General features: G+C 45.6%; 1 protein-coding gene across 1 annotated transcript; it reads right to left on the bottom strand.

The window, feature by feature from the left end:
• On the bottom strand, window positions 1-26,708 carry RCSD1 (RCSD domain containing 1). Its single transcript, XM_008946595.1, has 6 exons — window positions 26,563-26,708; window positions 7,040-7,147; window positions 4,429-4,518; window positions 3,024-3,095; window positions 1,506-1,709; window positions 1-648 (listed from the first exon to the last, which is right to left on the bottom strand). Exons 1-6 carry the CDS (start codon window positions 26,680-26,682, stop codon window positions 19-21), a joined length of 1,224 nt encoding a protein of 407 aa, XP_008944843.1. The 5' UTR covers window positions 26,683-26,708; the 3' UTR covers window positions 1-18.

Raw genomic sequence — 26,708 nt, forward strand, 5'->3', positions numbered from 1 at the left:
CTTACCTGTGCATCACAGTTATGCTGTGCCCTGGTCCTGCGTGTCTGACGTTGAAGGCTCATTGGCAGTCTCTAAGCGTACTGCATCCTGCAGTGGTTCAGGTGCCAGTGGCGTTTCTTCAGTGTCTGACATTCTCTGTGTGTCTGCATTCTCACTGGTCTCCTTTGCTTCATCTTCAGCTTCTTCCTTCTCCTTGTCCCCCTTTTCCTGTTCACAGGCACTGCTTTCTTGCTCTTCTCCCTGGTGACCATCACACACCTCCTCCTTGTTTCCAGAGGGAGGCTGGGAAGAGTTCTCTTCCCCTGGGGCATCATGACACACTTCCTCCTCCTTTGTGCCCTCTTCATTATTCTTGCCAGGAGTCATTTCCTCTGCTCGTTTTTCCTCTTTTCCTTCATCTTCTGATCTGCTGGATCCTCTCCTTGATGGGGGCTTCTCATCAGACCCTGTCTGTTTCTTTTCCTCTTTACTCCCTGTTTCTGCCGCCTTTGTCTTGCCCTTGGGCCCAAACACCTCATACCCATCTTCCTTGGCACCATTTTCTGGAGAGATGTTGACCCCTAAATCTTCCCCGTCTCCATACTCAGACAAAGATCTTCGGAACCTCCTGGAGGGAGGCCTGCGCTTTATTGAGCCTCGTGTCCGCACCTAGGAGGCAGGAAAAGCAGACACTGAAGAAGCCAAGAGAGCAGTACTGAAAAGCCAGAAAGCACAACAGAGAAAAATACCATGGGGGAAACTTGATTGCTACTCTGGTGGCCTCACTTTTCCTGCTCTGCAACTGAGAGGTAGGGAGATAAGGACTCCTACCCCTTGAGAGACTACTTTAGAGGACAAGCAGCCCCCTAACGTATGCCTCCTTTCCTTCTGTAAAGCTGGTGCTGGAGATTATTGTCCCAGTTTAAACTGTGCCTCTTTCTTGTCCAAGTTAGACCTCATACCCAACGACACTGCATACATTATGCATATGCTGCTGGCTTTGGATCTCTCAGCCTTTTCTACTCTTGGCAATTTGGTGGTTGAGGAAGGAGTCTGCACTCCAGTTGATGGTCAATGGAGGTTACAGCTCCTCATTTAAGTACTGAGCACTCTGTGGGGGCACCTGGGAACCCATTGCGCTCTATGTGGGCACCTAAACTGCACTCCAGACGCATTTGACATTTGCTGGCACATGGCACCACCTCGTCATAGCACTCCCTGCCCTGGCACCAGCCACCCTGTTACTGCTGAGCTGAAGTAACTGGGTCCTGCCACTTCACCCCTTCCCTTTACCTATTTGGTCAGAAAATCTGCAGGAGCTGCTGGATCACGAAGCTCCACATGCAGGTGGGCAGAGAGGAGAGTCCACAGAGCTACACTGAAAGGCTGTTTTGAACCTGGCACAGAGATCTCCTCCCTTGGCCACAAGTGCACAGTTATGGCAGAACTGAAGGCTGTGGCCTCCGCTTCCTCTTCACCTCCAAGTGATAAGCAAGTCTTATCCTGCTGTGATGGAGAAATCCTACCTTGTTATAGAATTGCAGCTGAGTGCCCTCTGGGGGTTGATCAAAGCTGACCGGAGTCTCATTCACTTCACTGGCCTGGGGCTGAATCCCTGGGCTGCTGGGCGTTGAGGGAGGGGTGCTAAACGGAGAAACCAGGGCTTTCAGACCAGGGCTTTTGGGAGATGCTCCTGGCAGTAGAGCGGCTGGAGCAAAAGCCAGATTGGCCTGCAAAGAAAAAACACGGTGACAGGCATGCACGACACTGGTGTGTACTACATGCGGCAACCACGTGGAGGGACCCTTGCTCTTGCCATGGGAGCCACCACATCTCTCAGCTGTCACAACCCATGTACCTTCTGGTTATGGGTATCTCCTGGTGACACTGTCAACAAACAAGTCCGGGCAGAGAAGTTATAGCTGGACATTTGCCCTTCCCCAGCAGCTGGATCTCAGGACATGTCCCTTTGTCATCCTGAGGCCTTTTGGGATTTTCCAGTGACCCAGCCAAGCCAGCACAGCCTACACTGGCTGAGCTGCAAGAAAGTCTGAACAAGCAGGCAGCAATCACTTTGAGATTTAAACCATCCTTCTGTGTGCCCAAGCAGACCTCGCATTTTCAAGCCTGATATCCATGTCTTCTGGATGATCTCCATAGTCATAAGGAGTGAGAAGACCATGGAAAGAAGCAAGCTTGTGATTAACTGTGACAAAACACTTCCTGCCAGCCTGTCACTAAGTGGCTTTTGTAGTCAAAGGTCCTTGGGAGCATTTAGAGGGACAGTGCTGTGATATGAGTAGGCTTACACTCTGTCAGGGTGGCCAGGAGGCACCGTGCTCTGGGGTCACACGTGCTGCCAGGAGACAGCATCAGGACACTACATCCATGGGCTGTTGAGTGCTGAGCTGCCCTCAGCAGCATGAATAAGGCACCATGGAGAGGTGCCAAAAGGGCCAGAAGCACTGGGGGTGTTTGTGTGTAGCTGGGGGAATCGAGGGGAGGGGAGCACAGCTTATAGGTGCACACAGGGGAGTGCCAGAGCCCAGATTGTAGCTGCCTGTGCTCAAGGCCAGCTCCTCAGTAGGGTGCAGGTGACTCAGTTTGATTTAGAGAGCTGCAAAGAAAGAGCTGAAAGAAGTCTCAGTCAGTGTTCCCTCACTTTCTCTTGCAAGCTGCCTTTAAACTGAAGCTCCTGACCCTGCTCCCTGTCTGAGCGGTGCTGCTACCATGCCTGTGCCCAGCCATGTACCCCGCAGATCCAATGATCCTGACCCATGCACTGACCTGCCCATGGATGTGCTTGAGGAGCACCGGACTGCTTCTGATGCTGGTTACCATCACCAGACCTGCTCAGCCTTCCTTGATTGTGTATTGTGGGATGGGGCCCTTGTCAGTGAGGCCACTACCCTTCTTACCTAGCTGCCACCCTTGCCTCCTGGATCCCTTTCCCCTGTGGCTGCTCCACAAGGGAAGTAGCTATGACAATAACCCAATAGGTTTTAATTTGCTGGACTAGCCATGTGGGCTCTTCCAGGACCTACCTGCAGCTTTTCAATCATGGGGGAGCTTTTCACCTTCACTTTGGGAATGGGGCAAGCATTTGGAGACCGTTTCTGTAAAACAAAATGAAACATGAAAAAGCCACATTAAAGTCAGTGAAAAACAGGAAAAACAGCGAAGGCTGAAAACTTGGAAGAGATAAACAAAAAGTGCTAGTAGGGGAGCAAGGGAAGCCTCATATAGCATCTTCACATGAAAGTTTGCTTTATTCTTTCCTGACTCTGCTCCCCTGTTGTTACCTAGCCATCCTAGGGCTCTACATACATGCATCCTTCCTCTGGGAGAAGAGGCGATTGTCTGCTTTCTGGCTGAAATATCTAAGTTAGGTGATACGTAATGGCTCTGCTGCTACATTTCTTTCATTAAAGTATCTAACATATGACAGTTTCCCCTGGTATTATTTCAGGATCAGACAGATTAAAATCTACCTCTTAAAGGGTACAAGTGTTAATGTTGCTAAATATTGTGAACTTTTTGTGATGGGAAAGACTTTCTGCCACCACTTGACTAAGAGTTCAGGGGTATCCAATTAGTAAAGGCAGGAAAGGCCCAAGCTGCTGGAAAGGTAAAGCTATGAAAGGCTGAAAACAGTTTGAGAAAAAGAGAGCATTGCTTTGAGAATGAGCATATTGCTTTTTTCTGGTCCAAAGGGAAAAGAAGGAATCTAAGATTTTTAAAGCTTCTGCTCCTTCGACAGCAAGAGCCTGTAGCTATCAGAAAAGAACAAAGAATCACCCTCTTGTTAAGGGCAGTTGACAATGTGAAACTGGGTGGGTAGATCTCATGCCCTGAAATACGGAAGGACAGATAGGACTGGAAAGGGCCGGAGCATAAACTTTAGTAGCAGCGAGCTTACTGGGACCTGCTCATTCCATGGTGCTATATGGAGGACACCTCAAGACAATATTCTGCAGGTATTGCTGGCAAACCCCTTCTTCACTCTGTATTAATTATTCCCTTTTTCTGAAGAAGGGAAAATCTCAAGAGCAGAACCATTACACCATTATAGTCAACCCTCTAGAATTCATCTGAAGGCAACAAACAGCACGGATACTCCCTGTGCTAAGTGCTGTTTAAATCTAATAAATACCAACAGATCCTGCTTTAAAATGCCTAAAATGTGGTAAGTGGGTGGATCCATCAGTGAGTGCCCTAAGGGTAAAAAGAATAACAGCAGAAATGGCATGTGTATCCATGCTACAGGAGTGGGAAACAGCGTGGAGCTGATTCTGAGTCAGTACGTGTGTGTGAACAGGGCAAGGTTTGATGCTGCATGACTAATGTCTTTTGCTGCACAGTCTGACCTCCCTGCTACCTCCAACCTCATGTCTCAGGAGAAAAGAGGTTGTAGAGAGGAGAGACCTTGTCACCCTATTAAATACTCACTTGCTCATCGTTGTCACTTGTCTCAGTTTTGTGGGAATACAGTGGAAGGGAACATGGTGGTTTTCTCCTAGCTGGCTTATGTGGTGGTACCTAAGAGAAGAAAATAACCAATTCAGCAGCAGGTAAATCAATATTTTTTAAAAAAGGAAATTAAATTCAAGCATCAAAGGGCATGCTCTGTAAGTGACCTGCTTGGATGGCAGGGCTTATCTTGCCTAAAGGAGTCATCCAATGGCAGCACAAGATACTAGCATGTGGGCATGTGGCTAGCATGCTAGCTGTGCTTGTAGCATCTTCAGCCCAATCATAGTGCTGGAAAAGTAGTATATATCTCTTTCCACAGCATGAATGACAACACTTCAGGTTTTGTATGAAGGACATTCTTATAAGTTGTGGAGAGTGCAGAAGCCTTCCCAGAAGCTTAATCTTTAAAGCATCCTGCTGGAAAGCCCCTCACACTGGAAGAGCTTGTTATTGTTCTCTTTCCTGTCTTATTACCAGGATGTATTTTTAATGAGACTCAGCTGCCTACCTGGTTCATGATTTTCCTATTTTGAATCTGATATATTTTAGGGGCAAAAAGGGGAATTCTGACTTTTTCAACATGCCCTACAGCCTCATTCGTTTCTCTCTAATGCAGAAGAGCAGCTCACAGAAACAACCCATCATCTCTAGCCTTTATTTTGACTAAGAAACATTCTCCAGGGGAGAAGGAACAGGGCAACTTAATGGCAAGGACACCAGTTCCTTCTGAATGTCCTGGGACTCTCAGAAGTATGAGAGTGCTCACCAGGAAAGAAGAGATGCATAGCACAGCACCTATGGAGTTGCTTCTTCATAACTATTGCTCTGGTCTTGAAGCCAAAAAACTTAAAGCCAAAAAACTTTAGGAGGTTTGTAGCCTCCTGCCAAGCTGTTAACACATTTTTTATGTGTTAACAGACAAAACACTTGGATAAAATTGTGGATCTTGGATAATATCCACAATATAATATTTGGATAATTTTGTTACCTTCTAGCAGGCAGGCATGTGAAAAGTTGGATTATGTTGTCTTCGACCTCTGTAGAGCTGGCTGTCTTGGAGGACCTGTAGACTTGATGTCACTTAGCTTCTGGTGGTGCTGCAACCAGCCAAGGCAATGCTGCATCTCCAAGCAGCCAAGGGCAGCCTTGCCCTTATCCTTATGTCACATTAGGAAGCAATAATATCATGTCTTATTGAAACCTCATCATTTTACAACCATGAAATGCTGTGCTTTGACACAGTGAATATATCAGAGGTTTCCTGCTTGACAGGTTCCCCTCTGCTGGCATGGGTCAAGCAAGGGTTAAAGACTATCCATTCAGCCATTAATCTGAGGCCAGCTTGAGCAAGCCAGTGAGGAAGTGACAGATGGCTTGGAGAGAAAAGACAGGAAACTTTGTCCTCCTCTGTCTCTGGAGAAAATTAGTTTCCCCCCACTGTGAGGCCCCATGCTGCCTTGGCTTGGGAGCGGCAGAGGTCGGTAGATAACACAAGAAAAATCTGGGAACTTGCTGCCTTCTGAATGGTGAGGCACTTACTGCACTTAAATCCCATACCTTAAAGAGGAAATTACTGTAATGGGACAGAGGGAGTGGTGTGCTGGTGACTGGAGGGGAATAAAAATTGCTTGGGAAGAGACTGGCTATTCCCATCCTGGGGCCCTGCTATGGGAGTGCTAACCTCTGATAGAAGGTGGCTTGCCAGTCCTGCAGGATTGAGGTCACCACTGCATCCAGCCAAAGGCAGGAGGGGTAACAGGGAGAATCCCCTTAGGCCCAGCCTGGGACATGCTGAAATTCGCTGAGCAGCCAAAGGAAGATGTTTAGTTTTAAAGGAGCATCCACTGACTTAAGTAAACAGTAAACAGTTATGCTTCTAAAAAGTGCATAAAAATACAGGGGGCTCTCCTAATATGTCAGCCTCTGTCCACAAACATTCTGACCTTTTCTTCCTAAGAGAGGTATTTGAGTGTTTTGTATATCTGATGAAAGACACCTTGTGAGGTAATGCTTGTCTTAGTGGGCTTTCAATAAAATTAAGTTTGGCATGATAGAGATAGGCACAGAATCTGGAATGTCATAGGAAAGAAATAAAGAGACAACCTTCTTTCTCAGACATTTAGAAGGAATTACCTAGAGGAGACCTTCTCCTTTTGTGAACAAGATGCTGGTGACCTGCCACTGGCTTCTACACTGCATAATCTGTTGTTTGCTTTCTTTTTCCATGGCTCCATATTAGCTATTTCATTATTCATTGTTGCCCTCTGCCCACAAAAGCCAGCCCAGATGGTACACACATTGCTGTCTGCTACTATATATGTGAACCCTACGAAGCTTTACAGGGCCCAGTTACAGTGTCTAGTTGTCTTGAGGTATGGCTCTACCAAAATACTCGTCCACAAGTCAGCAATGCATGGAAGATACTGTCATAGCTTGCATTGCACTAGGAGACAAATCCTTTGCAAGGATTCAGAATAAAGGTGAATTCATGCTCAGATCACTGATGATCTAAATTCTACAGGCAAAGTCAAAGTCAAGTGCCTCATTTCTCACTCCATTACCTGCTAGTGGCTGCAGAGCTCCTTACCTCTTTTCCAGTGATATTGGCTGCTTGCTCTTTGAATTTCCCTGCTAACTGAGCCACTGAGGGCAATGCTGATTTGTCCACCTCTGAGTTGGTCTCTGCTGGCCTGTTCTGACAAATCAGGAAAAAAAAAGCTATGAGCAAAATGTAGGAAAAGCAAGCAGGATAGAGAGAAGCCTGTGTATGTGTTATAAAGTTCAAGAGTAAGCAGGGCCTTCAAGCAGAGTTTCTCACATCTGGAATCAATCATCCAGTCTGAGTGCAAGAGGTTTGGGAAGACAGGACCTAGCAGCATTTTCAGATATCCCAGAAAGCCAGTAATTCATGCAGAACCTTTCAGCTCTAGATTAAGAGCCTACAAAGTGTTTTTCACTGGAAGCAAACAAAGTATTTCAAACCAAGTGTCTGTTCCCCATCTTTTCCTTACAGTGAGCAGACCGAGCAGGACAGTAAAGGACGTCCCCATACACCTCAGCCCTCCCATCCTATCTTTATTGTCCTGGTCAACAGCACCCTTCCTTTTCCAGTGGTTCTGCTGTGAAAAGCCATTCTCTGTCCTCGCAGCAAGCCAGCATCTACTTGGGGATGGTCCTGTGCTGTTCTGCTTTTTTGTCAGCGAAATACTCAAGTGAGTGGGGCAGAGGGAGGAAATACCAGGGCTGAGAGAAGCTTCCCCTCCCTTGGGTTGACAACAGGCTGAGAAGGGGGAGGCTTGTTGGAGACTGGAAGGTGTGGCTCTTCCCACAGCATGCAGCCCTGGTGTCATTCTACATTTACCTTGTTTTCTTTGCTACGTGTGTATCAAGCAATATAAGTAGAGAGCCTTGAGATCAAAGCTGATGAAGGGAAATGTTCGTTCTTCATCTCTGGTATCTGATGCTAGGGTAAACTTAACCATGGGAACTGAGAACAACAGCCAACAATCCTTATTTTGTTAGAGGCAGAGACCTCACAACAACAAACCAGGCTACAATCAGCAATGAACCTCATACTGCTGCTCCCTGTACCACCACCACCACAAGCACATGACCAGCACCACACTTCCTACCTCTCTGTCTCAATAATCTTCTGTTTCTTAGTCATAAAGTTTCCCCAAAGGCTGTTGCTAGAGGAATAAATTTCTGTTTCTCCAAAGACTCCAACAGAACCTTTCCTTGTCCCTTTACACCTCTCTGCCTGGGAGTGACCTGCTGTCTCATTAACACAACCACTCCTTCAGCATCTTTGGAGGTGAAAGGCCCTCGAAACGTCCATTTGGCCCACATCTGGACCATTTCCTTTGGGTCACAGTACAGGGACTGGAGAAATAGCTGTAGAAATTTGAAATTATATCAAAGAAGGAATTTCTTTAGACTCCTAGTTTCTAGATTGAAAGAAAATCAAGGCAGTTACATTAAGGATCATGTCATCTGCAGCTTGGAGCACTCACTAGTCTGACATATGTGGTAGAGACCAGCATGGCCTAGGCCTGTTTGCATTCTGGAAAACGGCCTTTCCCTTTCTCAGAGAGCTGTAAATAAATACTCCCAGTAAATGCTATCTTCTTTTTCCCAGGCCCGCAAGCCCCCGTAGATGTCTGCCATTCCCTCTTTCCAGCATCTGCCCCATTAAAACTTCCCATACACTTTGGACCAGCTTTTCTGCATTCAACCACAAAAGCCATTATCAAGATGACTCTCCTCAGTGAACTTCTAGCACCTTCCTTCTATTTTTTCAGCCTTCAATATAGTAATTATGGGTAGGGGAAGTGGCAGAAAAGGGGAACAGAAGAAATACTGAGGTAAGTACATAGCAGGGCAGCCTGCTGCACACAAAAAAATGATATCTGGTCTACATGGGAAGAGTGATTTCCAGCTGCAGGCTGGCTCCCTGCCAAGAAGGGAGAGCAGACTGGAAAGAAGAGGGAGCAAGGAATGAAGTTAGGGAAAGCAGGATGGATTGGGAGGCTTGGGTCAGTGTACCAGTTCCCCGGATAGCTGGGCATGGCAGAACAGACACTTGAACTGAGGACTTTGTTGAGGCTGAAGAGCTGCAGGTGCTCCATGTGTGTGATGGAATGGTTGCCTCCCTCATAGTTGTTTTTTTTCCAAAAGGTTCTTTCATAGCCCTTCGCCTCTACCCAGAAAAGACACTGCACTTCCTCTTGGCCTCTTTGACTTCTTGCTTTGGGGTGGTTGTGTTTTTTATTTTTAAATTTTATTTCGAGTTACAGTCTGAAAACATAGCTCCCTTTCTTTGGATTTGATCAAAGCTGTGAGGCTGGAATGATTCCACGCACTTCTTGTTTTGCTGGTAGCAGGCACTGATTGCAACGTGGCTCTCGCCAGTGTGAAGCTCACTGGCTGGGGCGCAGGAAGCACTGCGCATGCCATGCTAAGATTAGCACAAGTAGCCCACGGGCTGTGTCCTCAGACTGCCAGCTGCAAACTCTCCAATTACATTTTTGCAACAGGAAAAGTCCTTCTCAGATGCTTTCTGGCAATTACACTGCTGTCCTGTATCCAGCTTTTTCTACATCTCCTTTTTTTTTTTTCCTTCTTTTTCTTCTTTTTCCCCAGCTGATGTGCCAGACTTTATGTCTTCTGGACAAGGGAAAGACTGGGGCACTTGGATGCAGAAAGTTCCCTTCCTTGCACTGCAAGAAGAACACCATCCCCCTGACTTCCAGGGGCTGGACTGGCAATCTCCCTCCCACTGAGAGGAAAGTGGGAAGCCTCATTTTCTCACTCTTACCCCAGAGCATATACCAGCCCTCAGCCTCTTCCGTGACTAAGACACGCATCTGCTTCTCTCATGCAAGAGCTCAGGGCTGGCTCTCTCCTGCCCCGTGGCATTAATGCAGTCTCCCCCATTCCCAGTCATTTTTCCTGTCTCAGTGACATAGTCCACCACTTTTAAGAAGGATGAAGAGGAGCAGCTCTGCTCTTTTTATCGGCAAAAAGCGTGAATTTATTTAGATGTTAATTTTGCATTTTTTGCATCCAGCTGGTGATTCTTTTCCTTTTCAGAAGAGAAATGTGGTCAGCCTGAATGGGCTAAAACCAGCAAGCTACAGTAAAAGACTTGCTCCATCAATAATTTCCACTGCTACTCTGAGGTCTTCAACTGTTCTATAAAAATAAATGTCTAAGCATTGTGTATTCTGAAAAATGTTAGACAGAGCAGCAAAACAGGAATTGAATTATACCATCAATGTAAGCATGGCACTGTCTGAAAAAGAGGAAGTGCAACTAACAAGTTCTCTGTAAGGGGTTTCACTTTACTCTTCCAAATAACTTCATAAAATCAAGTAAATTAGAAAATGGCTTTTAATCCCATCTTTCTTCATCTGCTTTTAACACTGAACCTAGTCCCTTTGGTAGCACTGGAGAACAATTACAACTTCACTGGCCACTTAATGTGCCAGTAAATGTGAGGGCTAGTAAGGCTGTCAAATGTGGAAGTAATAATGTCTCAGAGAGGGGCCCCCTCAGGACAGCAATATCATTACCTGGCTTAGTGACATTTGCTAATTCTCCTGTTAGAGCCTTTGGACCCACCATGGGCACCAGGTGAGAGACGGTGCATATTAAAGGCCCATATAAAATAAGTAAAGAGGTTGTAGAGTTTCTCTGTGTATTCCATTTGGGTACTCACAAAGAGTTCTTAAAGATCATGGATGTAAGCTACAGGTGGGGAGTGTCACTGCAGACAACAAGTTTCTTATAAAATCAAAATTGCAAAGCCTCCTGGGGAAAACTGGAAAGCCAGAGATGGGTTTGAGGATGAATTTGAATGTCCTGCTGGAACTGGTGAAAAACTGGATCCAGAAGCACTCAGCTAGCAGTTTTGGTTGTGACCCACTCTGTTGCAAATGAAGGCTATAATGACTCTATCTCACAGAATTGGTATCCCACTGCTTTTGTCACTGTCCATAATGGTACTGGAAACGCTAGTTGGAAAGGGTACCAAAAAGGTCTATTAGCTACCATACAGTGGACAGTTTTGGCTTAAGCAGCACTTAAATATTAGCCAGTAACAGCAGGGATTTGTACTGTCCTACGCTCCCTCTCTCCTCTGTGAATCCTCTGACTTGTCTGCTTTTGCAGGCGTGATATTTTGGCCAGACAGAACACCTTTTATCTGAGATGCAAGTCCTTCATAGCACCAAGGCTGGAGTATTCAGAGGCTATGAAATCTGTGACAGTTAAACAATTTTTGGTACTCATCCTGGGCACTTTCCACCCCCACTGTCATGCTGCTGCATCTAGATGTGCTTTTGAAGCCAGTCCCTCACCTCCACATCCCTCCCTTGCTTCTAAAGAGCTTTACAGGAATGCTCCCCTGCAGCCCATTCTCACTCCGGTCCGTTGTCCCAGCGGCCTTCTCATACCCTGCACTGGTACAACCTCTGCAAAGCTCCCTCATGATTCTCATGGGATTTTTGTCGCTGCACGTACAATCTACCTCAGGAAAAGCAAATATGGCAAAAATAATTAAAAATATAGTGTGTTAGAGGTAGACACAATAAGGTATCCAAGGCTTAAGGCTAGTGTCTTGATTACACAAACAGGATCCAGAAATAGTGATCCTCAACACCCAGCTCTCAACACTGTGCAACAAAAGGGCAGTTGTCAGTATGCTAGATGAAAACAAGAGAGGGTCACTGCTTTCGGGGTGCAGTTTCATAAGGTCCTGGTTTTGGCAGAAACACAGGTTGTGTTTCCAACTGCTCATTCTCCCTTGACCTTTCCTTCCTCCCTTCCCCCCTCCCTTGCACCAATGTGAGTTTGTTGGGCTGTGCTGTAAATTAGATCACTGAAATGATCTGGGCTAAAAATAAGTCTCTTAACTCTTTACAAGTTTATTTTTAACCCAGATCATTTCAGCAAGTGAGTTCACAGCACACCCTGACAAACCCTTGTACTGCTGTAGCAGGAGGGGATGGTGAGGTGGTGGGAGCAGGCTGCAGCACAGGGGTGAGGAGTTCCCTTTAACCTCTCTGGCTAGAAGCTGAGAAAACTGCATCCTTATGTGTCCTCCCATTCAGAGGGCTGATACAAGAAAAATAACATTTTTGCATGCCTGCTAGTGAATGGTGTATTGGTCTGTGTCAGTGATATTTCACCTTGCAATCTGTTGCCTCCCACCTGAGATGCAGCTGAATGGAGCCTGTGAACCCAGGGAGCACCTGTGCACCAGCACGGGGAGTATGTTCCCAGGATCTGAGTGATTTGGAAGAAGTTTCTGTAAAGCATCCACAAAAGTCTCGCAAATACTGCATCAGAGATCCCCAGAAGCTGCACCTCTACAGCAGCAGATGTATGTGTGGCTGGGGAGCAGGTTTTCCTCACTGCATGGCAGAGGCAAAGCCCTACACCTGCAGGACCTGCTCAGAGGGAGTTGCATCTTTGGGGCGAAAACTGCTGAAGTCAAAATAAGCCATCATCACACTGTAACTGGAGGCCGGCAAGAAGCACTGGAAGAACTGCTGTGGTTTCCTTTGACATTGAAGCATCAGTCCTCACAAAGGCACTGGATTTCAGGAGGGAATGGAGCCTTTTGCAGACCCCTTCTTCCCTACCTGGCTCAGCCCTCCAGAGGCAAATTGTATTCTCTCCATGCAAAGCCTTCCCAGATGTGACACCTGGACTTCTTATTTTTCAGTAAGGTAGCTGCAGGATTTGAGGAGAGAGCTGGTCATAGGCCTTGTGTGAATAGGAAAGATTATACCACGTACACTGGGGCAAGTCTCTCAGCCTGTGCAGAGATCAGTACAGTCTTAATCTGATAGAGGTGCCTGTTTTTCAGCATAAGTGATCTCATTTACAATCAGTTTGGCTGAAAAGAGCCGTTCTCAAACTTTTCAAGTACTTGTTTCTGACATAGAAAGCAGCATTTTGGAGATGACATGATATAGTGGGAAGCATGCTTCCTTGCAGGGCTCCCCAGGGGTGGGAGAGGGGCTAAATGTCTCCTACCCCCCTGGTGAGGTGCTGCAGCCTCCCTCCTGAAAGACCTCCCTGCAGAGATGGGGTTTTATGAACTGGTGATGTCCTACTCACTTGCAGACCAGGCAAGGGAGAAGTAATGAAGGTAGTAGCTCCTCCCATACTGCCCCACCAATTTAGGGTGACCATTTCCATAGGCAAAAGCTAACCCCTTCTCCTTGCCCATCTTCTCTTAGACCACTGAGGCCAGCTGGAGGTAAAAGGCTGGTGAATATTCACATGGTATGTCATCTAAGGTATAATTCTTGTCTATCTGGAGACGATATGAATTTACGCTCTGGGGAATGCACCATGAATGCATCTCATTACCAACCAAACACACCTGCATGTCAGACCACTCCTACCATTTTAAAGACCACAATAATCAATGACAATGCAAAACATAAAAGTAATGTGTCTGCATGACTAAAGTAATAAATCTTTCCTTTACGTAGGAATCTTTAGTACGTGTTTTAAAGGCAGGTGTTCAAAGAGGCAAATTCACCAAACTATCCTTTTCTACCTCTGGGTTCATTTATTGTTCAAGGAAGATAATATAAAGAAACTTGGAATGGGTCCCTGGGTGTGTGCCTTAGCCTTAAAGCAGAGAATAGCACAGAACAGACAAGTTTAGGTTCACCTGGGCAAATCTGCCACTCTTTTTGTCTTGTTCAATGGCAGAAAATAGGTAACTGAATTCTTGTTTTCCACCCCTTCATACAGGCACTAGTTATTTTGGCTCTCGCATTTTATAAGTGCAGATAAAATTAGATGGGCAGCTCATAAGGAATTCCTCTTTAGATTAACTAAAAAAAGCTCAGTAATAGTTTTTAATTAAGATTGCCTCAAGTTACTGATGGAAAAATCTCTGTAATATGTAGTTTGTGGCTTCATTCAAAGCCACCTCTCTGCATCTGCCATCTAGGTGAATCCCAGTTTGCACCTTCCTGCCAATACAACCTGAACCAATTCTTTTATCTGTGTCCATGGGAGTACATCAGTGGCATCAGGATTATATTGAAAGAGGGACATTGTTCAGACTGGGAAGGGAGAGGTAAGTTAGCAGGGTAGGTTTAAAACACAAAATCTCCCAAAGGAGCAAACTGAAAGGCAAGAGGGTGGGAAAATACCTGAATTACAGCATGAGGAACTGGGCAGCCAAAATCAGAAATGGCTGTTACCCCCAATCTGAGCTTGCTCATTCTTATGATCCACGAAATCATCAACTCAGGCTAAGCACAGATTGCCTAGGAAGTGGGTGGGTTTATAATCATCTTGGCCCATTTTTTACATCCCTAGAAGGATATTTTACAATGCTTGTTCCAGCTGGTGTTCAGCAGCACACTGGGCCTCTTGCTCAAGGAGGAACACATCTCGAGATGTAAGCCCTGAATAAACAAACCTCTTCTTGCTACACTGACCCCTCTGTCCCAGCAAAGTATCCTTCCCATCTCTCTTGTTACCCTTCTTTACAAATCATTCTCACTGAAGACCTTCCAGCTCTCTGTTTCAGGAGGGATTTATGTGATTTATTTATTCACTTGGCATCTAATCCAGCAATGAAGCTGCTCCTTGTCTCCTTGTGGTACATTTTTATTATTTGCAGAAGCCCCTACTAGAAGTGGCTGCAGCTGTGGCTCTGTGACACCCTATAGTCAGTCCTGTCCATCATGGTGTCAGTGCAGCCCGTAGCACCCTGGGATGCACAGCCAAGGCTCCTACCTGCATCTCCTACTATTCGCTATAGAACAGGAATAATTACTGTGCTGTGCTCCATTGGAGCAAAAGCTTCCATGTGAGCCACTTCTGCATCTTTCTCTGGTGGGTCTGGGCTAGCTTTGCAAACCATGTGTATTACAGCTTTATCATTTTCACTTTCCAGGAGAGGACAAGGCCAGAATACCTTACAGATCTTTCAGATGTATCCTAAATGCTAGAAAAGAAACCACATTTTTCTGCTCCCATCTTTCTGTTGTGCTTTCTTTGATCCATCTTCACCAGAATATAAACACCTCCATTTCACGACCCATGTGAGAATTTTGTGAGCTTTAAGAATGGAAGAACACACAGAAGCCTCATCCTTTTCCTCCAAGCTGAGCAAAGAGGAATAACCAGCCTCAAGCTGCCATGGGTTCCCCAATGCCAGGATGCAGGAGTGAAACACAACAAAAAGCTGAACAAAGAAAGTAAGATTTCCATTGGAAAGGCTCAAAGAGAATTCCAGGACTGATATTAGGACACATTCTGTCTGTGAAAGAGTATAAGGGTATGTTGAGGTGTGCAATAATGATCCCACCATGCTCTGAAAAATCCTTGGCTGTTGTTGCCTGCGACTGGCATTTTGAGGCTGGCAAGTTCTTCGTTTCTTTATGTCATGGTATGTAGCTCTCAGGAGTGCCTGGCCTGTGCTTGCTAAGCACAGCCTAGTGAGATTAGCAAAACCAGCAAATGTTGCTGTGAAAGGTAGAATTATAGAATCACTGAATGGTTTGGAAGACACCTTTCAAGGTCATGTAGTCCAGCCTCCATCCAGTAAGCAGGGACATCTTCAACTAGAGCAGTTTGCTCAGAGCCCCATCCAACCTGACCTGGAATTTTTCCAGGGATGGGGCATCTACCACCTCTCTGGGCAACCTGTCCCAGCATTTCACCACCCTCACTGTAAAGAATTTCTTCTTTCTACCTAGCCTAAACCTCCTCTTTTTCAGTTTAAAATCATCACCCCTGAAGTACAAGTGAGATCTTGAGTCTCCCTTTTAGTAATGACAATATTTGGCAATTGCTTAGTGCCTACATGTTCCAAACACTACCTGGGCCGATTTGTTACAGCAGACCTTCACAGATAGGTGCCTCTGCTGAGAGGGCAATGAGTTGGGCTTAAGCGCTTTAATGCGTATGTAGCCACTGGTGCACACCCCACAGAACTAGTCCTGAGGGAAGCCAGGGTTTTGTCTGTCAGGAGAGCATTCAGATGACCAGGCAGATGCATGAGCTCCCCTCTGCCCAGTGTGTTGGCACGGCTTTTACAGGAAGGCCGGCAAATGTTTGCCCTCATCTTGCCCTAAGCACCAGATTAAAAATCATCTCTTGCTAGACAGACCAGAGAGTTGGAAGCCCACCCCCTCCGTGAAAACAGAATGGAGCCCAGGTCATCTGCTTTTGGACTGAGTGTCTCATCACATCAGTCAAAGGCTGCCCGGAACGGTTTGATCAAGCGCCATATCTACCAAAAGAGGCAGCGAAGTGCAGCACCTGGTCTCTGCCAGGCAGCATGCCTGTGCAGGGGCACCGCAGATGTAACCTCAGCCTGTACCCTGGGGAGGCATGAGCAGCTCTGGGCTCTGCTGTGCCCTGTGCAGGATAAGGCATTGAGCGCTCAGCTGCTCCGGGAAGGAGGTGACAGACCATTTAAAATGTAAATCAATTGGTTTGTGTGTGTGTATGTAGTGTTTTGGGAGTCCTTGACTGAGGTGATTGCAGAAACCTCCAGCAACACACGGGTGCCACTGTTTCTTTTTCTTTGAGAAGGGCTTTTTGTAAGATGCCTGATCCTGTTTGCTGGTGTTCACTACACTCAGATCATTCTCCCCAGGGAGAGGAGTGGAGGAGACATGAGGGGCAAGTGCATCCGATCTCATACAAGCACCATCTCCTTTACTAAGGCACAGGACCAAGAGATAGCCAGGAAGGCTGGGCATGCATGCATACTAATTCAGTGAGGAACAAAATACATGGACCATGATTATCACCTGATACAGACCTCTGAGATGAGCAGCTTTCTCTTGGTTAAAATGTGCCTTGTAGCAAATTATTATTTTAAACCATCCCAATCATAGTGTTTCTTTAAGTGACTCACATAGCCCTGTAGCTGTAGACATGATGCAAGGCTGCACCCTGCTCTCATCTACAGACACGGAGACACCTTGGGCAGCTGCTCTGGAAGAAACAGGCTCAGCAAACGGAACAGCCCCTGTAGAAGGAAAGGTCTCAGCCCAAGGAATCACCTTTCAAATGCTTTTCAGTTTCGCTTCTCTCTTGCTTGCCTAACATGGGGTGCGGCAACAAGCCATGCTTTTAGCAGAAGTCTGAAATAAGATGAACTTCAACAGGAGCAGGCTCAGATGCAAGATGCTTTAGGTGGGAGGGGAACGGTTCACTCTTGGACTGAAAGAGTGGTTAAAGAGGATGAACTTTAAGCAGGTGCATATGCTGTATGTGTTAATTATCTAATCTAAAGCTATTCAGAAGGTCAAATTAGAAAATGAAGTCACTGAACAGTCAAAGAAGGTATACAGAGAATGACAGAAGCAGGGACAATTCAAAATACGTTGATAAATGCTGTAAGCAGACTGTGGTATCTCTTAAACTCAACACTAGAGACAGTCTAGTTGTAGCAGCAGAAGGATTCAACTCCTCTTAATTTATCACGCTGGGAACAGAAAATTAGAAGGGTAACTGAACCTTCACACAGCTCCCAACTGCTGCAGCTTTCAGGACTCATCAGTTAGGATTGTGCTATCTTTGTAACACATTGCTATTAAGTTAGGAATACATTAGGTCTTCTCTACCTCAGGTCAGAGAAGGAGGTTCACAGTTATGAGCCAGGAATTTAGTCTAAAAAGATATGCAGATAGGGAGTGGGGGAGAGCGACAGTAAGCATGCAACTAGCAGCCAGCTTGAGGTGTGAAAGCTAAGCTAAATCCAGAGATGTCTTTTTAGCTGGACCCTGGAGGGCCCAGTGGCCTCAATGGCACCGAGGATCTGGGTCTGAGAGCTACTTTCTCAGCAGCTGCCCCCCTTTGGCTCCATCTGGACTATCCAGTGTTGGAGACCCCTGAAAACCAGGCCCTATGCTGGGCAAATTAATCCAGGCAGCTGTAATTTGTATTGATGTTTGAAGATGCCTGCCTGAATTTGCAGCCCAGTCTGGATCAGCTCTCATGATGCATTGGGAATTTAGTGATTTCCATAGGTAAATGACTCTACTCTATACCCTAAGGAAAACACACATAAGTAATTCTTGAGCTGCAGCTTAGCCTTTGACATGGATTTTTTCCATGGTCTGAGAAAGATAATTATCTCTGTTTCAGAGTTAACCCACTTATAAAATTCTACCAACAGATCTGTAAAGGAGAAACCCAATGTTTGCCAGAGCTTTGAAGTACCCTACCTACTCCAGTGCTCTATTTCTTTTTCCTGATGGCTGACTGAAACTCTTATATGTTCTTTCCATGGCAAGAAGCGGTACTTCAACTCAGGCATGGTTTCTCCAGGTTAAAGCTGGGCCACTGGAACCAGGTGTCCAGGAAGTGCAGGCTCAGTGCCTGCATGCCACTTGCCCAATGAGTAAATCAGCCCTAGGAAGCTTTGGTCAGCCAGAAAGAAAAATCATATTCAAGGTACAAAAGAAGGATCCAGCAATTTGCTCTCCAGAGCAGAAGCAGAAGCAATGAAGTACAACTTTTCCATTACTTGTTAGCTTTTCTTTCCCACAGACTACAAAAAGAAAAGGCCTCCAGCTTTTGCATTTGAGAATCTACAGTCTAAACTGGTGTCTGCTACAAAGGCTCAAAGAGCTGACTGTAGATGATGCAGGCTTCAGTTTGCTGGATCAGTGTGAAGCTGCTGCAGGGGATGGGTGCTGGGAGACTGGACCTTGAGTGAAGCCCTGCAGGGCCTGACATGTAAAGTATCACTGGTGGATCACCCACATCAGGCACTTGAGGTCAGACCTGGAGCTGTGCAAGATGCCATGCCAAGGGCAGGAGACTGGCATGGGAGGGCAGAATCAAGAAGGCAAGTCCTGTGCTCAGTGCATACAAAACAGCAGGAGGAGACAGGCTACAAAGAAATCCCTGGGTGACTGTGGGCAAAGGCTTCTTGAGCTATACAGAGCAGGACTTGGTATTACATGAGATTAGAAGTCCTGATATGAGTGGAAACAGCAAATTTGCATTGAGCTGGGAGATGAAAAAGAAGGTACTAAGACTATTTACCTTCTGTATGGGTATTTTGCTGACCACTTATTCCAATAAGAATAATATTATCATCAATAAGCATCATACCAGTCATATTCCTCCCTCTGATCTTAAAACATACGCCAAGGATCCAAGGTGGCCGGCTACTGGTGGAATAAAAAGGTTTAAGTATTCACTTACTATTCTGGATGCAGTAGTAGCAGGGGCAAATTGACCGAGGACCCCAGCAATTAGCCCAGCTCCAATTGTGTGGGCTGAGAACAATGCCATTGTTCCTTCCCCTGCTCCCAGCTGTGCTGATGTCCCACCACCACTGGGGGCTCTGACTACAGGAGACAGCTGGGGGGCCCTTCCAGTAACTGCAAATTTTACATAGTATGTTTACTACACAAGTAACCTTCAGCCAACCCACTATAGGCAGACCCAGCTTTTATGTTGGAAGCGGGACACCTGGTGGTGATCTCCTAACTGGTTCCCACCCAAGGCTGGGCAGGCCCTGGGTGATAGCCAGTCAGGAAGGCCTTTCTTGCCTGGTTGTGGACATCACCCACATGTCAACCCCCATTCAGGGCTGGGGGATTAAACCCCAGCACTTCAGTGGGTGGCCTGTCTGACTTGTTACCTTTATGCCTCATGCTCCTGTGTGTTCAGCAATCCATCCCTTTTCTTCCACTCTGTCCTCTTTACAGACACCCACTGTCTAGAGGACTGGAGTGCATGCCTGTATTTGTTTGCATGGACAGCCCCTCTGCTTCTAATTGGGAATTAAAATCTTGGAACGGGGAATGAAAACACTATATTTTCATGAGGGGACAGTGTTGACAACTCTGCACCTTTTATAAAGACTAAGTGGGAAACCAAATTATAGCATGCACATTTCAAACACACACTTGCTTCAGGATCTATAGGGTGAAATTTCTAGGAAACCTGGCACACAGGCTCAGATGTATGTATATGAAAACAGGACCTGTTTCATTTGAACTTACATTGGGGAACATGGCACTCAACAGCAAGGCATTTCATGAATAACCCATGACCGCTGTTGCAGTACAGTTTTAAAGGATAAAGAAACTTGTTCTTAAAACAGGAAGAAATAAAGAAAACTGGGTTTGTGTTTTACACAGGCAACAAAACAGCACTTCCGAGACTCTTGCAGATATGATGCCAATTCATTTTGACCTAAGTTTCCCATAGGCAGAAGTTTGCAGGGCTTGAACAATGTATTGTAGCAGGACAGAATCATGAACACTTTTTGGGCCTGATGAGGAATAGCTATTAGCTTCTGCTAGTGGTTCCACACATGGAAGAACTGCAGAAACAGTATGATCCAGCTCATCTGGTGGCCCTATCAAGAGTATTGCTTGAATGCAATACATGATTGCCCCTGCCATTATCTTTCTAAAGCTCTGTCCAGTCTAACTTTTAATTTCTCATGGGAAGAGGTTTCCACTACATTTGGTTTACACTACACCATTCCAGTTCCTGCTAGACATCACTGCTAGAAGTCCTTCCTGCTATCCAGCAAGATCTACATCTTCCTTTTAACTGGATCCCATTATTTCCTAGATGTGCTGTTTTTCCAATGCACTAATTCTGTTTCCTCTGTGCTAAAAGTTTTAGACTACAGTCCTCTGTTTCACTCCAAAGCCACACTGACTTGCTTAACTCCATTCTTCTGAGGCAGCTCTACCTTTCCTTTGCATTTTTGTGTCTTTCAGTGAACAACAAGTCATTGGTCTGCATCCTTTAGATGCTGAGGCTTTCCCAACTGCACACATTAATTCTCTGTGCTTCACAAGCTGTGATCTATGTGAGCAATAAATTTCTTACTTTCGGATGCAGCACATAGCTTGGTTCAGTGATAGAGCATGAGGGGAAGGCATTACATTTTGTAAAATACTTCAAGATGTCCAGAAAAGCACCACTGCATGCCATAGTTAACAACTTATACCAAAACACAGTCTGAACTGTGGTCCAATCCTGCTGAGAGCATGGATTTGAGAAGCCTGAGGTGAACAGTGACTCTCTTGAAGCTGGCAGTAGTAAACCAATACCCTTTGCAGATCAGCCACTAGTCATCCACGCTGACCAAAACACTGTGTGTGTCTTGTTACAAAGGATAACCAGGTTTATTTGTGTAAGGACACTTGTGTGCAAAAACCACCTTGCTGCCTGTCATGTTGAGGTTTGAGCTCTTTTACAATTTGATGCCAAAATAAAAAGGGCATGCATCTGTACCAGCTGCCAGTCGAGTAAGTGAGGTCTCAGTCTTTGCTTTAACAAGTGATGTGCTCATATCTGACAAGAATTTGGTCTGACGCCTTTATTTCTTTCTAACAGGTGAACACTTCATTTGGTGCTAATGGGACAGATAAACCTCACCCATGTCAGTATACCAGGACCCATATACTGGTGATAAGGTATCATAAAGATATGTCTCAGACATGATGATAATGTAAAAGCTTTCCTGGCATAAGACTCATAGCTGTGGCTTGGATGAAGTGAGACTTCAACCTGTGCCTACGTTAGAATCCATAAGAATAAAGTGCCCTTTGCCTCTGACAATAACTAGATGTGAAGCAACTGTGCAGTGAATGCATAATGATAACTTCTTACACAACAGATCTCCTGTCTCTAGACTAACTTCATCCTCACGCATGCCATGGTGCAAACTGCTAAAGGCATATAATTGTCCACAGATCACCAAGACAAGCTGTGTCTCTGCAGTATTATAGCATCTACAGGAAGCAAGAAAGCTTCACCAGTAAAACAGGTTCTCCAAACAAGTTCTCTTGCTGCTGGGTACAGCTGCCATCTCAGATCCCAAATTCATGCTGCAGACAATATTTTAAGAAAAGGAGCATCCACTGCTCTACAACCATTAACCAATCACATGGAAACAGAAAGGAAAACCACCTCTAGTTTTTATGGGCTTGGTCGTTTCCATGACGAAAAACAGTAGTTTCCTAGCAGCACCTATCAAGAAAGCAATGCTGATGTTTTCCCCTGTTCTTCAGATAAGCAGATCCTGGGAATGCATGAGAAGGTATGTGTAATATGCTGCTCAACAGTTACACATCCTGCCAGTCAGACTAGAGAGTACGGTAAAGAAGACTTTTCCAAAATGATATCACTGTGACCTGGGATACTCTGACAACCAAAGGTTAAAATGGGAAGTGAGGGAGAGGAGGGGTTCCTAAAAATCATCCCTCTCCAGGGATGCAGGAAAAGCTTTAATTCTGCAAATCATTTACTCTGGGGTCTCTGCTAGCTACAAGAAGGTGTCACAGTGCAGCCCATGGGATTTGGTTTTGTTCCTTCTGTCCTGTGAGAGTGAGGCCTCATCCAGTCACTGGAAAGTGGAAGCCTGGCAAACCCAACCCTTTCCAGGATCCTCTGCTGCAGACATGCTACTTGCTGTCATGCAAGTCCTAAGTCTGCCCGGATCTAAGGAGTAAAATGGGGTCATATGGTACCTCTCCTAGTATATTTAAATAGTCTTCCCTTTACCTACACAGACACTCTGTGTGAATGTCATGCATCACGCTGATGAGTTTGGGAGGAAACACTGCAAAGAAGTGTATTTGAGGTGAAAATGTTCTCTTAAGCAAGAAGAAAAGTAGACGAGGAATGTTTTAACTTTTGGAACAAAAGCCAAGCAGCAGAGCTTCCTGAGAAAGGGACATTGTTTCCTGGCAGAGCTTACCATGGTGTAATGCCTGTACTTAACCTTGCTTCACAGATACCAGGGTGGGCAAAGACCTCTCTCAGCACAGCTCACCTTTGTGTGGCTTACTGTCCTGCTGCTCTGAGGACCATAATGGTTACAGATTTCAGCCCCCCTCACCTGCACAGTACCAAGAACTCTCCTCCATCCCCTGCACGTCAGTCCTCTTGGGTGACAGGTCACACATCCTTAGTGCAGTTTTCCTAAAGACAAGGTAAGTGTTCATGTAGAAAGAAAGCTGGCCTGTAGTTTGGGCGAGGGTATCATTCCCTGTGGCTCCTGGAAGGATGCAGTGACTGGGATACCGGACCTGGAAATGTGCTCAGTTGTGATGTCTGGCTGACGAAAGCACAACTTAAGGAATGGCTTCTGGCCTTGCCTGTTGAAGGTGGGGATATGTTTGAACCCCAAAAGGTTTCTGCAGCCTCCCTGTGAGACTGAAAACAGAGGACTCAAAGGAATTTTCTCCATTCTTCTCTGCTGCTTGCCAGAAGAGTAGGACAGGACCCAGGACTAATTTGTGGTACCCTCACCTGACACAGGAGGGGGCTTTACTGAAAAGCCTGATACTCCCCAGATGTCCCGGATGAGGACATAGAGGGGAAGGGAGAGCACAGGGCCTGGGGCTGGAGCTGTGTCCAGTAGGCTGCCCAGAAGGGAAATGGCACAGTGAGCGGGAAACTGCTCTTGGCCTTGGAAAAGCTTTCCCTCTCCTGAGCCAGTGTAACAACGGGCAAAATGAAGATCTAGCAGGAGCTACTTGCAGAAAAGAGACATGGGAATGGAGATGTCACAGAAATAAATGAAATTTATTGGTAGACAGAAAGAAAAGGGGAGCCTTCCCAAAACAAACCTGGTTGCTGCACCTTTGCAGCTTAGGAAACTTACTGCACTGGGAGTCAACAAAGTGAAATTCAGTCTTTGATTGCTTCCCTTCGTTATGTGAGTAAAGTTCAAAAGTCTCCATGCTCCCAAGCTCCTACAGAGAAGCTGGGAAGAGGAATGCCATGACTACTGTTGAATATGGTCTGCAGAAAGCCACAAGCACTTTCAGTGTATGCCTTAACTCACAACATCTGCAGCAAGGTTTGGTACAGCTATGGGAATTAGACAGCTGGGACCAAATCTGAAGATATAAACTAACTAACCAAACCAATAATTTCCCATCCTTTTTGTACCATGGGTGCAAAGAACTTGGCTTACAAGTGGCTTAGCTTTCATCAGTGCCAGCTTTACACATTTTTGGTATGAACTCTTCATGTTAACAGTCTGTGATACAAGCTTCATGATTTCAAGTTCATTTCATGAGTCATAACACTGGAAAGACAACTGATTCTCAAATCTGTCTTTGCATCAAGAAGCTGGGTCTTCACAAAAAAACAAACCAAACCAAAAAACAAACAAACAAAAAAAACCAAACCAAACCAAACAAAAAAAAAAAACAAAAAAAAAAAAAACCAACCTGAAGATCAGCAGACTCACAAAATTATGTAAAGTGCAAAGGTTTTCTGCCTTTTTCTCCCTCTCTTGGATCTCAGATGGTTACAGTTACTGCTTTCAATGTGGTACATTCCTAAAAGCAGAATGGCTAAGACTGGACTGTAGGTCCCTAAGGAGCAGCAGAAACACACTAACCACTCTAAGAAAGCAATCCCAACTATCTTGCTTCTGTGGGTTTTTAAAAAATAGGGTCCTCCTGCCAGAGATGTGATAGAGGTCAGCCCTCTGCCCTTTTCTCTCTAATGCTGGTAATCCACATGTCCCACTAGAGCAAAGAGCTTGCCATTTATGCCAGCAGGAAAGCATGGAGCAGTGCTGCCTGCCACTGATGGAGAAAATGGGGAAATTACCAAACCTCTCATTCCTGTTGCACAGGACCATTAAATCTGTTTTTAAAGCAAAAGACTGTAGTGAGTCTATGGGTCCTGCTCACACTACCTGTGAAAAGCTTTCAGGAGGAAACAAAGCAGAGAATTGGCAGGTGGGAACTCTAGTTCTCATTCTTGGCACATAGACCAAGTGCATTACTTAAAAAATGTCTTGGGAGCTGAGACTTTTTAAAAATAAGAATGGATGCAGCAATCTGCAGATTATCAGAAAACAAGGTAACATGGGGAAAAAGTGGGAAACAGAGGCAAAGGGAGAGAATCAAGAGCAGGAAACTGTTAGTTAAATACTTCAGAGAAGCTTCCTGACCATCAGACCTGCTGTATGTGTTGCACGTGTCTCCCAAAAGGAAATGGCAGATCTGTCCCTTTCTACTCTGAAACACTGCCATAGCAAACAACAGAAAATACTCCAAGGGGTGAAGTCCTCTGTCTGTTGAGGGGAGATGGGGTGGGAGAGAGCGTCCTCAACATGACAAAATTTCTCCTTCAGCCCTAAGTTAATCTTTGCTCTATACGCGGCTAACTGTGCACAGCAGTTACAACAAATTAAGAGCTCAGCTCCCCTTCCCCTCTGAGACATCACAGGATACTACACAGCAAAAAAGAATTAAACAAGCATTAACAGTTATTCATCCAGGCCCTAGCAACTCATAAAGCTATGTATTTGTCATGCCACATGTAGTCTGCCTGAGTTGCTTTTGGTTGTTACTTGGTCCTTCTCCGCACCAGAATCTGTTTAGATAGGTTGTTAAGGACACTTTTTTTGTAATTAATGTGCCTGATCTTTAACCCTTGCCTGTAAGGCAGGCCAGCACAGATAACAAGGACTGTGATGTTGGCACCTGGGCATTATCAGAACCTACCCAGCTGAGCTATGCACTGGAAATCTTCAAAGAAAAGTTGCAATAGTGCCTCAAGCACACTGTTCCCTGGGTTTGCTGTGTGTCTCCTGCTGTTGAGGCTGCACTGATGAAGAAAAAGGCTTCTCTGGGAACATAATACAAAGTGTTTTGTAAGATCTGTGTTTAGCTGAGAGAAATACCACAATTCCTCTTTCGTCATTTGATGTTTTGCCAATGTTGTAATAGCCTTTCTATCTCCCGTGTCCTTCCTAAAAAACAAATATCTTCCCCTTGCCACTTAAAAAAATGTTTGAAAAGCTAGCGAATCCAGTCTGACATGAGCAAAGCAAGTGCCAGTGCTCCTGCTTCATATGAATGGGAAAGGAGGCAAAGGGAGGTGAACTGCCTTGCCCAACAGGGTGCTACACAGAAGGCTTGGATTTAAGTGCCAAGGAAGGCTGATGCCTGTCCATGAGCCATATGCCCATCCAGAGACAAGAGCTCTGACTCTTCTGAAGCACAGGACATGAAGCATGGAGAAAAAGGCACAGGAAACCCTCTAGGGGTGTGCTACTCATTTACCTCACCGCAGCAACGGTTCTCGGGTTCTCTTTCCTGAACCAAAATGCTCTATTGATAATGACCGTGAGGCTGCTCAATCCACGTGGAACAGGGGGACACACCACTTAGGGTCCAAATCACAGCTGCTGCAGCAGGGTTTGGGTAGGAAGCAAACCCAAGGAGCTCGCTAGCTCTGTACAATTTGTTCACTTCTCTTTATGTCCCCATTTATACTGAATCACCTTTCAAAATTATACCTTTTAAAATGTAACTCTCCCACCTCAGAGACCGAAAAAGTAACAGGCAGTCCTTTCTCGTTCCCCTTTCACAGCTGTAATTTCTCCCCAATACCATTCCCCTACTTTCCAAATCTGGACTAAAACCTGCAAAATATTCTGAGGTGCATGGCAGGGGTTGGAGCAGGAGGAAAAGGGCATTTATCTGAACCTCAGCGAAGAGATATTTTGAGCTGCCTTTAGTGAGAAATTGCGTTGCAAGGTGGAGCTAATGCAGATCGAGGAGCCAGTCACAAGCTAGTGGAAATAAAAGTTCTCTTTACCTCCATGTCCTGCAAGAGAGAGGTGTCCTCGGGGCAGTCTTGCTTCCCCACCCCTTTCCCTCTTATCTGTGGGAAAACTTCAGCTGAGCCAGAGCAAAATCGCGTCGCTGAGGAGAGCATGTAATATCCAACCTCCTGCTCGGCTT

The sequence above is a fragment of the Merops nubicus genome, unplaced genomic scaffold (assembly GCF_000691845.1).
Source record: "Merops nubicus isolate BGI_N331 unplaced genomic scaffold, ASM69184v1 scaffold30178, whole genome shotgun sequence".
Taxonomy (NCBI): Eukaryota; Metazoa; Chordata; class Aves; order Coraciiformes; family Meropidae; genus Merops; species Merops nubicus.